General features: G+C 35.6%; 1 protein-coding gene across 1 annotated transcript in view; it reads right to left on the bottom strand.

Moving 5' to 3' along the window:
- Positions 1-18,763, bottom strand: part of CDKAL1 (CDKAL1 threonylcarbamoyladenosine tRNA methylthiotransferase) — a 624,055-nt gene that overhangs the window by 595,882 nt on the left and 9,410 nt on the right. The window contains exons 3-4 of the mRNA XM_024740415.1: positions 15,245-15,419; positions 13,647-13,759 (exon numbers count right to left, since the gene is read on the bottom strand). Coding sequence (XP_024596183.1) covers positions 13,647-13,759; positions 15,245-15,419 — 288 coding nt within the window. The remainder of the gene's footprint in view (positions 1-13,646; positions 13,760-15,244; positions 15,420-18,763) is intronic.

The raw sequence follows: 18,763 nt of genomic DNA, 5'->3' as shown, positions 1-18,763 counted from the left end.
CAAGGATGAGCCCGTATCTGCCTTGTTCACTGATGAATACACAGCACCACAGGCACACGATGATTTTCTAATGAATGAATGAATTTATAAAGAACCAGAGAGCACTGGAGTTCACCTCACTCATTTGAGATATAAGTAAACTGAAGGATTAAATGGCTTGGCTAAGATCACACGGTAAGTTGGTCAGCTTTGCACAGAGTCTACTTTAACGTTGCGTTTTCTCGTTCTTTCTCACACCTTTAGTACTTATTCTTTAAGCTCAACACAACTCTTTCTAGACATTTATTACGTTTCCCTTTCGAGAAATGTAGGTGGAAAGTAGTGCCTCCCCAATCAAGGGGCTAATAGTTCTAAAGATTTCCATAACAGGAGAATATATTTGAGGGAATCTAAGATCTAATTGGAAGATAGAACAGGGAGACCAAAGGTAGAAAAAGAACCCATGGAAGCCCCTATCAATATCTGTAAAATTTACTACAGTCTAATAAAGACATTGCACCTTCTACAGCTTCATTCAAATGTGAGTAAACTTCTTTTGGCTTGCAGCAGATAAAATGCATTCTAAGAATGTGTCCAAACATTTGTAAGTCCAATAGATTCCTTTCTTACTGCAAAGAATTCCTATTTTGGGGGGTCCCAGGGGCCTTCCAGCACAGATCTCAGCTGCCTCCCAGCTCTCAGATACAAGATGATAAGCACTAGTGCCCCAAAGTATCCCTCTCTTCCAGGATGAAAGGTTAAAACCTCTACTTACGATCTATGAGCCATTTTTCTTCCTTTTTAATTGCCAACCCTCAATTTGTCTTTTCTAAATTATCTTAAAAAGCGGCGACTTAAATATACCTAAGGAAAAAATTCTAACAATCCTGAAAGATTATGTAAAAGTAAATATAATACAGTCTACTGGAAATTCACACAAAATAAAATCATACTAGGCACTTCAAATTTGGTGCCTAGTTTCATATTCAGATAAAGGATTTTTCCATCCTCCATAACACCTGTAGGTTTAAAAGGCAGAACACCAGAATTAAGCATTCTAGTGGCAGCCAGTCAATGCTAATTAGCATGACACGCTTAGACTTATCAGGTGGTCCATGACCTACCCCATAATGAAATCTAACTCACTCCAAACGTTCTTGACCAAAGTAAAAGCATTTCTTTGGCAGGTGGCAGAAGGAATGATGAGTCAGGAAGAAATACTCAACACAGGCCAGATGCCTTAAGGTATCACCAGTAGAAACAGGAAAATTACAAGAACCAATTGAGGAAACTAACAAAGAACAATGTGCCTATTCTGTTCAGTCACTTTAAGCAGGAAATCTATACTTAAGGTGCCCACCAATCACAACATTTGTAAAGCACCGACAAGGCCACTTACTATGGTCAGGCTCATAAAAGGGTCTCAAAAACTTATAAAAGACTACTTGACCTAGAAAAATGCTAAATTTAATTCTTCCAGGTGGTAAGAAATCATCGGTGGTTTACACCTAATAGTAAAGGCAACACAAATGAGAAACCGCCCCTGTACTCCATGGAATCACTCAGTAAATTTTACCTGTTTCTCATGAATGACATGAACATTGATATAAATTCATTCAATGAACACGAACGAAGTGCTTATTACAGGCCAAATATGGTAATAGGTACTAAGAATACAAGAAAAAAGGGCTCTCTCTGACTCAAGTTCAGTCTTACAGGAGAGAAAGTTATGTAAACAAGTAATTCCAGTAGAGTCTAATGAGTGCTACAAGCAGAGATAAAGATAATCTTGGTCGTAATAGTATGTTAAGGAAAAGCCTGCTTTGGAGGTGTGCTGGGGGAGATGGGATAAGGAGGAACGGAATGAGAAATGTTGGAGAAGGATTTCACACCTGATATTTCTTAACCTAATGCTGTACCTCTTTCAGAGTGAGAGAAAGGTGAAAAAACATGACCTGCCCACCCAACCCTCATATTTCTGCAACAGTCAAATGGGTTATTTCACAGGCAAGAATTAAAAAGTCAAAAAAAGATTTATGTATAAGTATAACGGAATCACTTTGCTGTACATCTGAAACTAACACAATATTGTAAATCAACTCTAGTCCAATATAAAATACATTTTTTTAAAAAAGGAGAAAAGAAGCCAAAAAAGAGATAAGTAAGTTCACTAACAATCCATGTCACCTTTAAAGCAAGACCTCCAATCTTCCAACTTCTAATCCCTTATTCCTTCTATGAAATCACTCCATTCTGCCTCACTGGTTCCCCCCACCGGAAGCCATCTATTATACATTACTTCAATAACCCATTCTCATTTCCTAATTAACAGTCACCATCAAGAAAAAGATGTGCAAGAGAGAAATACATAAAACTAAAAGACATTTAAATAGATTAAAATAAATAAAACACATATTTAAATTTAATTTCATTAAGTTACCGTTCATTTCAGAGACTCAAATTTAAAACATACATAATGGTGACTTTTCTTTATTAATACTTAATATAATAATAGCTAACATTTATCAACCATTTATTAATTTTCACAACAACCCTGTAACCCATTTTACAGACAAGGAATCACAGGCTCAGAGAGGTTTGAGAAATACTTACTCAGTTATGCCAAGTATGCTACTTTAAAAATGACCCCACGTTTTTCAAGCATTTGAGTTGATCAGTGTCTTTTAGATCAAGATGAGAACCAAAAATGGGGGACAACAATTTCAAGGCAAAGCTAAAGGGACATTACACTTTCAGATAAAGGGCTAAATATCAGAAGGAAAAAAAATCCCTCCAAGTATACGTTTTATAGAAAGAATAAAAATAAATTATGTCTATTTTGTAATTTCCTCCATTACTAATGCATGCTTAAAGAAACTGATTCTGAGATAAATTTTTCTTGTTCTTTTCCAGTCCTTGACATAGACTGGTGGGTGGTACTGTGGACTAACAAGCATATTCAACCAACACAGATGACTAAAATTTAAAAGCTATAACATATTAACATATCTAGGCCACAAAGAAGGGTCATAAGGTAAGATCACCAGCATAAGTTAGCACATTATTATAAGGCGTCTAAAGGAGCCAGACAAAATCTGCATGATAGATCTTCTTTTATACGAATATATAACGCTGATTGATTGGATTTTTTTTAATCCTAAGTATTTTAGGAAAATAATATTGCTTGTATAATATCACATTTTACTACTTCAGGTCCTACCCTGAGAAGCACATTTGCCATTATGGGGAGCCTGGGGAGGAGCAGGGGGTGGGGACCTGTTGAAAGCATTTTGGGGGCACTTAGCTGTCTTTCTCAGTTTCATGCTTTTTAAAAAAGTTATTCTGAGTGCATTTTTGCACTTTCTAATTTCCTTACAAAAATCCCTAAACACAAAGTCATTTAGGAAAATAATCTTTGTTATTTACCAAATCCCTAGAATTTTAGATCTAGAAAAAGCCTAGGTTAAAAAACAGATCTGTTTCTTGCTAAATAATTAAAACACTCCATTAATCTCTACAATAAGAATATCCTAAGAGTATGGGCTCTGAAGTACTGTAGTGTCACAATGCTTTGCTTCAATTTTTCATACTATTCATAGCTCACAGAACAATTGTCAAATATTGGAAGAAAATGTCTAAGTGATAGTCTTTAGCTACTGAAACAGGTGCTGAATAATCAAATCCTCCTTTAATTATGCATTTTTAAACAATTCAGACAAACCACATATGTATTATTATTACTAGCATCAACAAAAGCAGCAGTAAGAGTGAACATTTAAATATAAGCACATACACTCTCATGAACATAAAAGAACCCCTCTAACTGCCAACTGTGTCTTCACTTCCCCCAAACTACATACATTTAGTAACTGAGACAGTCACTTCAGAGTTATAAGGATGAGTTTTTAATGGAGGAAGACGTTAACTCTTTATTTCTAAGGATTAGTACCTTAAAAAGAGATACTGCAGAAAAAAATAACAAAAACTGAAATGTACAAGTTATGTTGACTTCAAACATTTTCTGCTTTTAAATAAAGGAAACAGTGGAAGCACACCTGAAATTATCTCAGATTTTTTTAATCTTACACCCAAAACAAGAGTCAAGCATTTTATATTAGTAACAGAAGCATTTTGTGCTGTTCTACATCCAGTAAAAATCACTGACAAATTCTGTTTATATTAAAAAACAACTACAGATAGCTTTTATTGGACATAAAAATATACTAATTGTATTATCTTCTGGGGTCATAAACTACGTTGGATGTAATATGCTCCATGAATAAACCATCAGGGAGGTTTTCACCTAACTGTATGGGAAATGTATGCACCACATCCTTTATATAAATAATCCTCACTTCAAGTCAAATTCGTATTATCTAATTTTTGCATTCTTCACCTAGAGAAGCTATTCATAGAACCTAGATTCTCCTTTCATCTCACTACTGCCGGTAGGAAATTCAAGCAATGAAAGATTTTTCTAAATTTTCAAAGGTACTTTTACCATAAAGTAACATTCCAGAATGGATAAACCTATGTGGTATGACCTAAAAGCCACACAAATCATTTATTTATGGCTGTTATGTTTTAATCACTGGATAGTTTTTAGAGGCTTAAAAAAATTAATGGGTTTTGCTATACAAAAGCAACTATGTTTTCCATGAAACATTAGCTGTCACATTAATACAAGGTTTTACCATTAATTATATTGGATTATACAGGAGTCTATGTCTACACGATGATTGTTAAATATCTGAATTTCCAAACCATTTCCAAAAAAAATGTAACCTGGTCCTAGTAAACCTTACATGAATTAAAAATCCATTTACAAAACAGAAAATTAAACATTAAAAAATATAACCTCAATTTAATAATACATTTGCAGATAAAACATGCAACACATTTTTCATCAAAAAGCAAAATATTATATATACGTAAACAGTGCCACCTTTTGGTACATTTAGGAAATGAGCTTCTAAATTGTACAAAAATATCTTTAAACGTGATGAGAGAGCAAAGCAAGAAATTAAAAAAACATCAGTTTACAATTTAATAACATTAAGGTGTAATAAATGAGTTACTCGTTTTAAAACATAAATATTTTCAAAAACTAAAACGTTACCTCATGTTTATATGTTTTCATTTCACTTTCATGAGGTTGGCAGAGCACCATTTCATTTCAAAGAAAACTGAGGCTCAGAAAATGTTAATGCCTGACTCAAATATCCCTCAGTTAAGAATGGTTGAATCATCAGTATCTTGAAATTGTTAGTTTTTAAATTTCAACATTAATTCTTCAATAAGATTTTACAAAATTTTATTTGTATAATGTTTTTTGTATATACTTGCAAGGAAAAGATATTTATGTTTAAATTACTACATGAAGAACATACAAACACTGACTACACTCTCACAGTTGTTTACATTTCACGAACACAAAAACTCTTCATCTAATACAGTATTCTTCCTACCTCTATGCTAAAAGAAAAAGCCTTCACTGAAAACTGCAAAGCCTTCTCTCATTTTTTTCCTCACGAAAAAAACAGCCCTTGTTTATGGCTTGCACGCAATTTGCAACTTACCTAAGACACAGATAAAAAGCTGCTACAAATGAGATGGAAATGATAAGCTTCAAATATTCTCCCTAAAGCTTCTTTGCCTTAATTTGATCTCCTATTTAGGTGTCTGTATAGCATTTTCAATGTCTTCTACTTTTACCTCTTTCACTGATTTCCTGAATAGTTTTTATGAGACCATAACATAGTTATTCTAGAACACCCTCACAGCTCCCTTATTTTTGTAAGCTAGCTAATAACTCAGCTCTCACATGGAAAAAAGAAAATATTCTCAATGATCTTTGATTTATTTGTTACTATGGATTTTACTCAAAGTGCAGTCATCAAGTAGTTTTTCATGGAGCAGACTTCAAAATCAGTTAGTATGTAATGAACCCATCCTAAATTACTGCACACTGCCACTCAATTAAAAAGAAAGAAAGAAGACAACAGCTGATAAGATGGTAGCTAAAATGGTTACTGAAAACACTGAAAGAGTAAAAGCAAAGAGCAAGCCAGAGGGATGGGCCAGAAGTATTACATCTTCTGTGAAACAGAACTCCACGATCAAACGCAATAATCAGACATTAACTCAGAAATGTTCACTAATTAGCCTCACCTCTTGTTCATAACATAGTCAAGAAAAAAGCACAGTATAAGACATAAAATTGGTAAACCTAGCCATTTCTAAAAATGATTCAGTGGGAAAGACTGAATATAAACATGCTAAGCATACATTTTTAAAGGATTCCCTTTCACCCCACAGCTCTTTTTTCATCACTGGGAGCGCTGGATGCACCCCCCTCAAGAGTAAACGACATTCTGGATCTTCTCTAGAGACTCTTGATTTCCCTCCCCTATTTCCAAATGGATGAAAATCCCACTTTGAAAGCCCTTAGTTTTAATTCTCTCTGCTTTTCTCCCTGGGCAGAAAGGGAAAAAAGAAGGAGGAAGTGCCACTCTCGTTGCCACCCTGTACTATGCCCCCTTACCAATCACTGCAAGTAACTCATCTGAATACAAGCAATGCTCCAAGATCACTTCTCTCTCTGCAAATGCACAGGCATGTTTGAAGGAACATCAAAATTTCTAATACTGAATTCAATCCCATTAAATTGAAAGCAATTACTGCTTCCAATTTAATAAGAATGGATTAAATTAGATTCCTGATTCAATATAATTTGTAGTGTCCATGTCAGGTAAAGTGATAGTACGAGGATCTTATCTGAGACATGTCAAGACCATGAAGACTGGACTTGACAGCCACTAAATAGGATTCTACTGAAAAACTCAAGGGACTCACACACATACCACATTTATTTAAACTTTAGAGTATACTTTAACTTGTATTCTTCTATAAAGAAAGAATAAAACTACTTCAATCCATTATAGTCAAAATATTGTTTTTACTGGTTCACTAAGGCACATGCAAAAAACACCTGAATTCCTATCGTGCGACAGGTACTGAGTTTGATGATGAAGATGGTAATACCAGACACACATGGAACACGTTTGTACATAGTAATATTTAATCTTTAGAAAGGACTGCTGTAGTCATCTTCATTAAATAAATAAGGATACTGAAGCACAGAAGTACTGTCATTTGCCCAAAGTCATAAAGCTAATACACGGCAGTAGCTGGCTTTACAGTCTGGCTCAATATTAACAGCTGGCTACAGTCTGCTCTTAATCACTAAGCAACAGTGTCTCTGAGATGCCAAAGGTAAAGATGATTAAGACAGAAGGAACTCACACACCATGGGAGAGAACATGTAAAAAGAAGATAAATTACCCTAAGACAGGAAGTAGCTGAGGTACCACCCTCTCCGTCTCTAAGCAGAGGAAGTAAGCTGAATGGCGGCAGTGCAAGTGGAGATACAGCTGTACAAGCAGTTACAGCTAATGATCAGATTAGGTGATCAGAGGTATAGTCACAACACACACGCATACGCAAAAAGCCCTTAAATCACCCATATATATGACATACACGAATTTGTGTATATAACACAGTACAAGAATTCTTAGAAACTGTTAAATTTGAGAAGCACCAAGCTACAATGAAGGAATAACCAAAAGGAAAGTCTCTGCAGATGCCTGGACATTCAAATCATCCTGAATTAACCATCAAACATGTGTTTGATGCTGGTAAAGTGGGAATGAGTGGGAAATTTTAAAGTGCTGTAATTTACTCCATTCTCCTTTAATATGAAACCTCTTTAACCTTAATATATGTTCCTAGATTTGGGGATTACTCAAGATGCACCTTATGTGAAGGTTAGTTTTTAGTTAAGTGTGAAAGCCATGTAATGGTAAAGGTATCAAATGTTTGTCCTCAGATTCAAAAGCTCCCACTTTAGCATATGCTCTTCTGGGCCAAAGGACAATGACCGCATTCTGCAACAAGCAGAGTCAGGGCAACAGAGCAACGACGATGTCAAGCAGCAAGCAATGAGCGAATCATTTCACACACGGTCTCCAGCATACGTGTGGTGGGCGGGTATCTGAGCCGGGTCATGCTGCCTCTGAAAAGGTCAATTTGTCTGACTCTTGTATAAGTACTACTAAAAAGTTTAAAGAGCAATGAATCAGAATAAAATAAAGTGTTAACTAATTTAATGACTTCTAATAATTTTATTAGAAGACTATTTGTAACACAAAATTCACTTTTCATATTAATGGCACAGCTGCAGTTATCATGTAATGTAATACTGCCATCTACTGTCCAAGAGCTAAAAATACATCATGTCTTTAATCCAAACCAACTAGAATTTTAACAGCCAAAAAAAAGAGCCAACATTATTTTACATGTTCCAGTGTCAACATCTGAAAAAAAGGTTTTTTCCTCAAAATCAGGGACAACAATGCAAAAAAACAGATTTTTAAGTGAAGCTTTCGTGGTAATTACTCATCTGCCCATTTTCTTAAAAAATAAAATAAAGTTTAAACACAGGCTATTTCTAAATGAATTATCAAAAATAACTTTTACAAAATCTCAAAGGGCAATATGAATCATTAAGCAATTAAGCAAAAGTGAAGTTTATGAAAATCCGTTAGTCTCTGTAAATTTGTCACTCATAAAAATTCTAAAATATTTTGAAGGGGGTACTTTAGGCAGAAAGATTCCAGATAAAGGTCTGAGGTGCAAGATGGAATGAAGAGTAAAGACAGGGACAAATATGTGGATGTGTTGAATTAAACACTGACCGTATAAAATATTAGTAAGTCCTAGAAAAAAAATTCTAAAATATTAAAACTAAAAACTATCTGTAAGTTGTTCAGTATCGGAATGCCAGCAATTTTGAAAAGACTGGTCATCTTAATACAACTGAGCACTCCAGAGCATTTATTCACAAAAATTACTGCAACGAATGTGAGCTGAAGTACTACCACTTACATGCTACAAGAAATGCAAACAAGAAGTTTAAGTGACCTGAAAAGGTCAGGCCAAAAGTGGAACAGGATGAAAAATGATCGAAAGTTCCCAGAGAAAAACGATTAAAAAAGATGAAGTTTTCCCGCATCTACCAGTGAGAAAATTGAGCTTAAAACTTTTATCAAAATAATGTGATTATCATGCAAGTTATTAACTATGACTCGGCATTCACTTTGACATAATACCAAGTTAAAAAAGTCAGGACCTGGAGCCAAAGTATTTTCGAATTCACAAGAGTGAACTAGATTTTCTCTTTATCTCTGTAAAAGGTGAAGAATCTAATGAACCATGCAAGTTCACTCTCAAACATAAGGAAAACATTGCTCAGGATTTAAACAAGAACAAAATTAACACTACTTAATTTGTATGGATGACACACAATTTAGTACAGGATCAAAACTAGTGCCACTTAGTAGGCAGATGGTTGAAACACAGTTTTATGCTTCCTATCACAAGAGGAGATTCCTGTTGAGATGAAAAGACGAGATAAAAAAAAAAAAAAACAACTAAATGCTTCCATGCTCTATTTAAAGAAGAAAAAGAAAACTAGAATGTAGAGATCAGAAAAATCAGCATGTATCCTATTTTATGTCACAGTAACGAAGAGTCCTAACATATGAGTATCATACCACAATACTTGTTCATCAGATTTGGCCTCAAACGACCTGTGACCATTCAAACACTAAATATATTCTCAAGATATAAAGATCTGCCACCAATGAGGACAATGAAAATAATTGACCAACATTCAAAAAGAAATAATCCAAAAACAATAACCAAGGCAGCATTATTTGTGGGGGAGGGGGTTAGTCTATAAAAATTGCTCACTTGAAGAACACACACATGAAATGTTTGTGTTCAAATCATACTTCTGTAAAAAGCCACTGTACCTACCAGGACAGTTTAACTGCTTTCCATAATACTAATTTAATTTTCTCATGCAAACAGGTATCTGAGTTTTAGAGAATGACATCATTTTTTCTCAGCAGGTTTCATTCTTTGAAATGAGAAGCAAGCAGGCATTATCTTATAAGTTATAAACCGCCCTTTTCCTCAAAATAAAAAGGATTTGAAAGAGGCAACGAACAAGCATTTACTTCTCTAAGTCTCTGTGAGGTCTTACTATGGAGTAATTATATTCCTAGATTCACACAGTTGGAAAAATAGCAATTTCAAGTATATATCTAATCTCTCTTTCTTCCCCAAATAGTAAAAATATCTACCATTGGTAACTGAGATTTCTGAATTTCTCTGTATACTGTTTTCAGTAACCTCTGTGTACATTATACATAATCTATTATATATCTCATTCTTATCAATTACAGAGTTAAACGAAAATATTTTTGGTTGACATGTGATTAATGAAATATTATAAACTATTAAGCAATAATAATTTTTATAAATTCCCATTATTCCACAATAACGAAAGAGACCACTGGCATAGGTATCCAGAAATCATTCATGTATCTAACCTAAATGAAAGACCTGTAGAGACTTCCTTATTAAATATTTTAAGGAAGCTAATGTTTATATTTTCTGGGCCTATGGCATCTAGACAAGTAAGAAAGTGGTCCTATAGTCTACTGCATGCAAGCCAGACTAGAATTAAAACTGCTAAATTTCTGAAGTGGGTAAAATCACAGTATGTAAAATTAATACAAATACATATAAGTAATACAGGCATATAAAAGAAATAAACTACATTAACAAGAAAAATAAATTTCACATTCAAGTGATTAAGGAACCAATTTCCCTTTTTACTATTCCCAAATAAGAAATGAAAATTAGGTCTGCATAACAAAGTTTAATATTCTTGTATAAACACATCAAGACTTATTTTACATGGAAGGGTACTGTTATAATACTAAAAACCTGCTAATAGGCTGAAATGAATTAACATGTGTTAGATATTAAATATCACCTAGGATAAGTCAAGCTCTGAATTTTTTTAATATTTAGGAAGTTATCTTAAAGGCTATTTTCTTAATTTTCAAACTGTACCATCAGAATGTATTAAGGTAAGTACAGGCTAAATTATACAAAAATTACTAATGAACACAGAGAAGTAATTCTAAAAGCAGATTGAGTGTTTTTACCTGTTTTAAGACTGATTTTGCTGTCTAAAGAATGAGGTATCAGGACTTCCCTGGTGGCGCAGTGGTTAAGAATCTGCCTGCCAATGCATGGGACACGGGTTTGAGCCCTGGTCCAGGAAGATCCCACATGCCATGGAGCAACTAAGCCCGTGCACCACAACTACTGAGCCGGTGCTCTAGAGCCCACGAACCACAACTACTGAGCCCGCGTGCCACAACTACTGAAGCCCGCGCGCCTAGAGCCCATGCTCCACAACAAAAGAAGCCACCGAAATAAGAAGCCTGCGCACCGCAAGGAAGAGCAGCCCCCGCTCACCTCAACTAGAGAAAGCCCGAGCGCAGCAACGACACCCCAACGCAACCCAAAATAAATAAATAAATAAAAATAAATTTTTTAAAAAAAGAATGAGTTATCAAAAACAGAGTTAATGACATACAATTATTTACTTATTGAAGGAAACAATGCTATGAAAGGAATAACTTTCCAATCTGCCCTTCTCCTCACATCCATCTTGAAGCTAGGACGGGCCAACCACACATGCAAAGGCAATGTGCTATGTGATATAGACTAGTGGTCAAGAGCAATGTTTTGGAGCAACAGACTTTATCGCCCATGTGATTTTAAGTAAGAAACAACCTCTCCATTCTCACCTACGTGAATGGATGCTAATATGTCCTTTTATCACAAGGACTAAGCATGATAACACATATAAAGCACTGGGCCATTCACTGCCTCTCACAAAGCATTCAAATTATGTTCCCATTTAATGTACATACAACAGAAACAGATACAGATGTATGTGCCAGTTCATATACATATATATTTCCTAACTCTGTCCACTGAGAGAACCTCGAAGCACTGATACTTCACAGTAGCAATAAGCACAACTAGTGCCCAGATCTCTGGTCTGGTTCTAAACACTATTCTCCTAATGAAAGGGGTCAGGATTCCTTGGAAAAGTGGTTGCTTCCAAGGCTGGGGAAGGGAAAATACAACACTAGAATATCTTGTGGTGCCAGAAAATAAGGAAGTGCTCAAAAAGGAATAGGGGCATGTTTGAAGGACACAGGAGCCAGTCTAAACAAGGTCCTATGGACAAAGTTGGAACAATACAAGAAACAAAATAAATAGGGCTTCCCTACTGGCGTAGTGGGTGAGAGTCCGCCTGCCGATGCAGGGGACACGGGTTCATGCCCCGGTCCGGGAAGATCCCACGTGCCGCGGAGCAGCTGGGCCCGTGAGCCATGGCTGCTGAGCCTGCGCGTCCGGAGCCTGTGCTCCGCAACGGGAGAGGCCACAACGGTGAGAGGCCCGCGTACCGCAAAAAATAAATAAATAATAATAAAATAAAAATAAATAAATAAATAATGATAGCTCTGAACTATAACCTATAGAATAAAATAAGTGTCCATGAGTTCATACTGATATCAACAAATAAAATGGGGAGGAAAGGACAGCCCTTCCTTACAGAAGACTCTGATTAATAAATGTGGAAGAAAAGAAGAAAACAGAAAATCATCACTAGGCAAATATCACAGTAATAACTTGCAGAGAAGATCCACCAACAGATACTAAAATTACCAGGCAAGAGGCTGAGGAAACACAGGATGTTCATCAGCTACAATGAGAAAAACAGTAACTTTACTGTGGAGAAATCTGACAGACAAGGGGTAGTGTACTAACATCATGAAGCCCCCTGCCCGATGTGATGCACTGAGAAGGATAGAATATCACTTCTGTGCTCGTCTTGCCAAAAATGCATAATTCCCTTACTCTAAGCTAAGGTAATCATAATTACCTTACTCTATCAGACAAACCCAAGGTGAGGGACATTCTACAAAATAATCGATTTTCTTTCAGAAGTGTCAAAGTCATAAAAGATGAGAAAAAAACTGAGCAATGTCACAGATTGGAGGAGACTAAGGAGACATTACAAATAAACGTAAGGTGAGATCCTAGATTGGATCCTGGAACATAAAAAGGATGTAAATAGGAAACCTGACAAAATTCAAACAAGATTTGTAGTTTAGATAATAGTATTTTGCTAACACTAATTTCCCAATTTATTAATTATTCTACAATTATGTTAGATATTAAGATTAGGGGAACCTGGATAAAGGACATATACAAACTCTCAATTTTACTACTTTCCTATAAGTCCAAACTTATTTCAAAATAAAATTTTTTTTTTAATATTATACACACACACACACAGAGTCATCCCCAAGTATGTTCAGGGGATTGGTTCCAGGACCTGCGGCAGAGACCAAAATCCACATATCCTCAAGTGCCATAGCCAGCCCTCCATATCTGAGGGTTCCACATCCTAGGATTCAACCAACCATGGACTGTAAACATAACAGTGTATGTATTGAAAAAGGTCCCCGGATAAGTGGACCCACACAGCTCAAAGCTGTGTTGTTCAAGGGTCAACTAGACAACATATATTAGGTATCATTTTGTTTTCCCTTAAAATCATCAAATTATGCTAAAATGTCCTTTAGTTGCTGAAGTTAGAAAAGATACCTCTAAAAAACTTATCTCTGAAAAATTTAATCAATAAAATACATTACAGATCTCATTACCTGTAATTTTATATCCATAAGCAGCTAGTTGTCCAGCCATATATTCTCCATCTGAATTATTATGAGAACAACCCCAAGTCCGTATCCAAATTTTCTGTATGCCTGGAATAGTGCTGTTAATGAATTAAAAAAAAAAGTCTCATTAAGGGATTTTTTAAATAAAAAGCACTAGGTAATTTCTGGGCCCATTATGCAAAAATACTCACTCACTGCAATCCATTCACAGGCTATTGATTAAATGCACCAACTTAATACATAATCTGCTGTTACACCAAAAATCTAAATACAAGATAAAATAACAGCACAGGATTCTAAGTTAAGACTCTACAAAAAATATCTTTTCTCTGAGTTGTATTTTAAATTCAATACTACTAAATATTACCACTAAGTTCAACTCCTGGAAAGGTACAAACAAATAACAATAGCACAGAAAATGGTTCTAGCAGCAATGGCAAATAAAGTTAAATACATCTAAAGACTACTATATACTAGTTACAATCTTTATTTTATAACTTACAGATATAAATAACTGAATCAAAATGAAAATCTGTCACCCTACAGCACTATTCAAAGCATTCCATATATAAAAATACAGTTCTGAAAAATGTAATATTTTTACAAAGGAAATAAAAGGACTTTCAACTTGGATTGCCCTAATAATTAATAATTAAATAGACATTACTTTAACGACATGTTTAGGACAAACTTAATAAACTTCATTCATTAAAATATAAGCAAATTTTAAATTCATACATCTTATGAATCTGTTCCAAACAAAATAATCAAGTGTATTAAAACTCTCAACAATTTACTAGGTAAACAAATATAAGCATATTAAAACTATATAACTGCATATTCCTTTCTGGCTATGTTGTATTAGAATTTCACTAGAGACCTAATATAACAGTGTAAACAGCACAATAATTTGTGCCCAATGCCTTTAGATGATCCACAAGTATCTGTAAATTTGCTAAGAAAACCCAAATGCCCAAACCACCACTATCTCATAAGAATCACAAATTCCAATAAAATTTTTAATGTGGGAGTAACAATTACACACCAACTACTGTAACAGCAAAGACATCCAGCCAGGGGAGGGTGCAGGGGGGGAGCTATCTTTGTGCCAAATACTGCCCTAGGCCCTGCCTTTAAGAAACTTGCAATTTGACATCTTTTTCTTCTTTAGTCAATGACTTTGCTAAATTTAAAACCATTCAAAAAACAAAACAAAACAAAAAAACATTACACAATTCCTTTCAAAATTTCAAAGTTGTTTTTGTTTTGTTTTGTTTTGTTTTTTTGTGGTACGCGGGCCTCTCACTGCTGTGGCCTCTCCCATTGCGGAGCACAGGCTCCGGACACGCAGGCTCAGCGGCCATGGCTCACGGGCCAGCTGCTCTGCGGCATGTGGGATCCTCCCAGACCGGGGCACGAACCTGCGTCCCCTGCATCGGCAGGCGGACTCTCAACCACTGGGCCACCAGGGAAGTCCCTCAAAGGTTTTTTTAAAAGAGACATTACGTATATCATATACAGTAGTGCCAGCCTCTCCCCTGGTATGATACTGAATATAATTTCAAAAGAAAAGAAAAGCTTACCTATCACTTGGTGGACTGTTTTCATCTTGCAAATATTTTTGGGTATTTCGCCTTCGCACCTTGGGAACAACGTGCTTTCTCACAAAATGCCTATCTTGGGGCTTTGAATCTTCTTGTGACACAATATCTTCTATGTCATCCAGGAGTGTATCACAGGATGCAGAAGGCATCTTCTCTATCACATAAAAAAGTTATAAACGATTCAAGCATGAGTCCCTCAGAAAATCTGTTCAACATAACATCACCCGTGAAATATTCTCGCCAAACTTGAATCTAATAAAGCCTTTAGATTTTAACTTCAAGTTTACAGAAAATACAGGAGATACAGTAAAAGAAACACCAGATAAATCTTATTGATAGTGGGACATTCCAGGGTTCAACTGGAACTATTTCTTCAACAAATCAGTGTCATGGAGAAAAAAGCAGGAAAGAAACTGTTCAAGATTAAAGGATACTTAGAAGATAATATGAACACACTTCATGCTCTTGATCAGGTCTTACTTTGTCCAAACAACTGTAAGACATTTTGGGAACAATTAGGGAAATCAGAATACGAACTGGGTATTAGATAGTATTTGGATATTGCTAAAAATCATTAGATATAAAGTATTGTCTTTATGTTTAAAATCTTATTTTTTAGAGATGCATACTGAATATGTGGAGGTAAATATTACGTCTATAATTTATTTTAAAACAATAAAAAATATATTAAGACATGGGGAAACATTTACAACTCTTAAATCTAGGAAATAGACATGTTGGTGTTTATTATCCAATTCTACTTTCCTGAATGTTCAAATTTTTTATAATTAAGAAAAGAAAATGTGGACACTGCTTCCAGGAAGATGAAATAAACATATTTTCCCTATCCCTCCCACTAAGTACAACTAGAACTCCAGACATATATGTAAAGTAAACATAAGAACACTTTGAAAGATGGAGAGAAGGCAGACCGGCTAGGGACCTTGCAATCCAAGTTACACCACCATGGTGAGCTCCTTGGGTTTTGCTTTGCCTCCTATATCCCAGACTTGGAGCTGAAGAAGCCAGCAACCCAGAAATGCCAACAGGTGCAGACAATAAAAGCCCTGAACAAAACAAAAGCCTGTTCTGTTGCCAAAGAACCAGAAAAGTGGCAGCCTAACAAGACAGAAAACTTTTAGACAATAACCATTCCACTCCACACAAACACCACAAAAACACAAAACTGCAAAACACAATTCAGTGGAGGAAAGATAGCCTTTTCAATAATTTCTGCTCAAGCAACTGGACATTTATAGACAAATAAATGAACAACCACCTAAGTCTCATACCTTATACAAAACTTAATTCAAATAGATCCTGGACTAAAATGTAAAACAAAACTATAAACTTATAGAAAAAAATCGTAAGAGAAAGTCTTCTGGATCTAGAACTAAGTGAGTTGTTTTTAGACTTGACACCAAAAGCACCATCCATAAAAAGAAAAATTAACAAGCCCAGACATCACCAAAATTAAAGACTTTTACTCTGCAAAAGACCCTTTTGAGAGATGAGACGTCAAGCTGTAGACTGAGAAAAACATATTTGCAAACTACATATCTGACAAAGGACTAGTATCTAGAACTCAAAACAGAATAGTAAAAAAAAGGAAAAAGAAAGAAAAGAAAAAAATTCAGTTAGAAAATAGACAAAAGACAAAGAGATATTTCACCTAAGAGGATATCCAGAGGGAAAAATAAGCCCCTGAAAAGAGACTCAACATGACCAGCCATCAGAGAAACATACACTAAAACCACAATGAGACAGCACTGCATAGCTATCACACTAAATGCTGGCAAGGATGTGGAGAAACTGGATCACTCGTACAGCCCTGGTGGGAATATAAAATGGTACAGCTGCTCCGGAAAACAGTTTGGCATTTTCTTAAACTAATCATGAAACTACAATGCGACCCAGCAACTGTACTTCTAAGTGTTTATCCAGGAGAAATATTAAGACAGTCACATAAAAACCTAAAATAAATATTTACAGCAGCTTTCTAAGAGCTGAAACCTGAAAACAACCCAGATGCCCTTCAACGGTTGAATAGTTAAGTAAACTGAGGCACATCCAATACCACGGAATACTACTCAGCAACAGAAAGGAATGAACTATTGACACAGGTAACAACCTGGATGAATCGCCCGAGAATTCTGTTCAGTGAATAGAGCCAAGTGCAAAAGGTTACCTACTGTATGATTACATTTATATAACATACTTGAGAGGTCAGCGTGCGCGATCCTTGTGGTGACAGAAATGTTCTGCATCCTGACCGCATCATGCCGATATCCAGGTTGTGATACGGTACATATTACAGTTTTGCAAGATGCTACCTTTGGGGGAGACCTGGGTAAAGTGTACAGCATCTCCACATAACTTTTATAACTAAGTAAATCTACAATTATGTTAAAATAAAATACTTAAGAAAAAAAGCTACCTGAAAAATGAAACGTGCAGGCAGAACTCAAAGATAACTGCAGGTTCAGCTCCAGACCACCACAATAAGGCGAATGTCATAATAAAGGGAGTCACATGAATTTTTTGATTTTCCAGTGCACATAAAAGTTATGTTTACACTATAGTCTATTAAGTGTGAAATAGCATTATATCTAAAAAAAACTATGTATATGCCTTAATTTTAAAATACTTTGTTGCTAAAAAAAAGTTAACCACCATCTGAGCCTTCAGAGAATTATAATCTTTTTGCTGGTGGAGGGTCTTGCCTCCATGTTGATGGCTACTGACTGGTCAGGGTGGTGGCTGCTGAAGGGGGGTGGCTGTGGGAATTCTTAAAATAAGAGAACAGTGACGTCTGCCTCATCAATTGACTCTTCCTTTCATGAACAGTTTCTCTATAAGCATGCAATGCTGTTTGACAGCATTTTACCCACAGTAGAGCTTCTTTTGAAATTAAAGTCGATTCTCTCAAACCTTGCCTCTGCTTTATTAACTAAGTTTACATAATATTCTAAATCCTTTGTTGTCATTTCAACAATCTTCACAGCATCTTCACCAGGAGCAGATTCCATCTCAAGAGATCACTTTCCTTGCTCATCCATAAGAAGCAACTCCTCGTCCATCCACGTTTTACCATGAGATCGCAGCAATTCAGTCACATTTTCAGACTCCACTTCTAATTCTAGTTCTCTTGCTAATTCCACCACATCCGCAGTTATCTCCTCCACGAAACCTTGAACCCCTCAAAGTCATCCATGAAAGTTGGAATCGACTTGTTCCAAACTCCTGTTAATGTTGAAATTTTGACCTCCTCCTATGAATCACAAATGTCCTCAAGGGCACCTTGAATGGTGAATCCTTTCCAAAAGGTTTTCAATTTACTTGGCCCAGATCCATCAGAGGAATCACTATCTAGCAGCTTAGCCTTATGAAATACATTTCTTCAATAGTAACACTTGAAAGTCAAAATTACTACTTGACCCATGGGCTGCGGAATGGATGCTGTGTTAGCAGCATGAAAAACATTAATCTCCTTGTATA

Source organism: Neophocaena asiaeorientalis, unplaced genomic scaffold (genome assembly GCF_003031525.2).
Source record: "Neophocaena asiaeorientalis asiaeorientalis breed wild unplaced genomic scaffold, Neophocaena_asiaeorientalis_V1.1 scaffold273, whole genome shotgun sequence".
In the NCBI taxonomy this organism is placed as follows: domain Eukaryota; kingdom Metazoa; phylum Chordata; class Mammalia; order Artiodactyla; family Phocoenidae; genus Neophocaena; species Neophocaena asiaeorientalis.
This window is presented reverse-complemented; position numbering and strand designations above follow the sequence as displayed.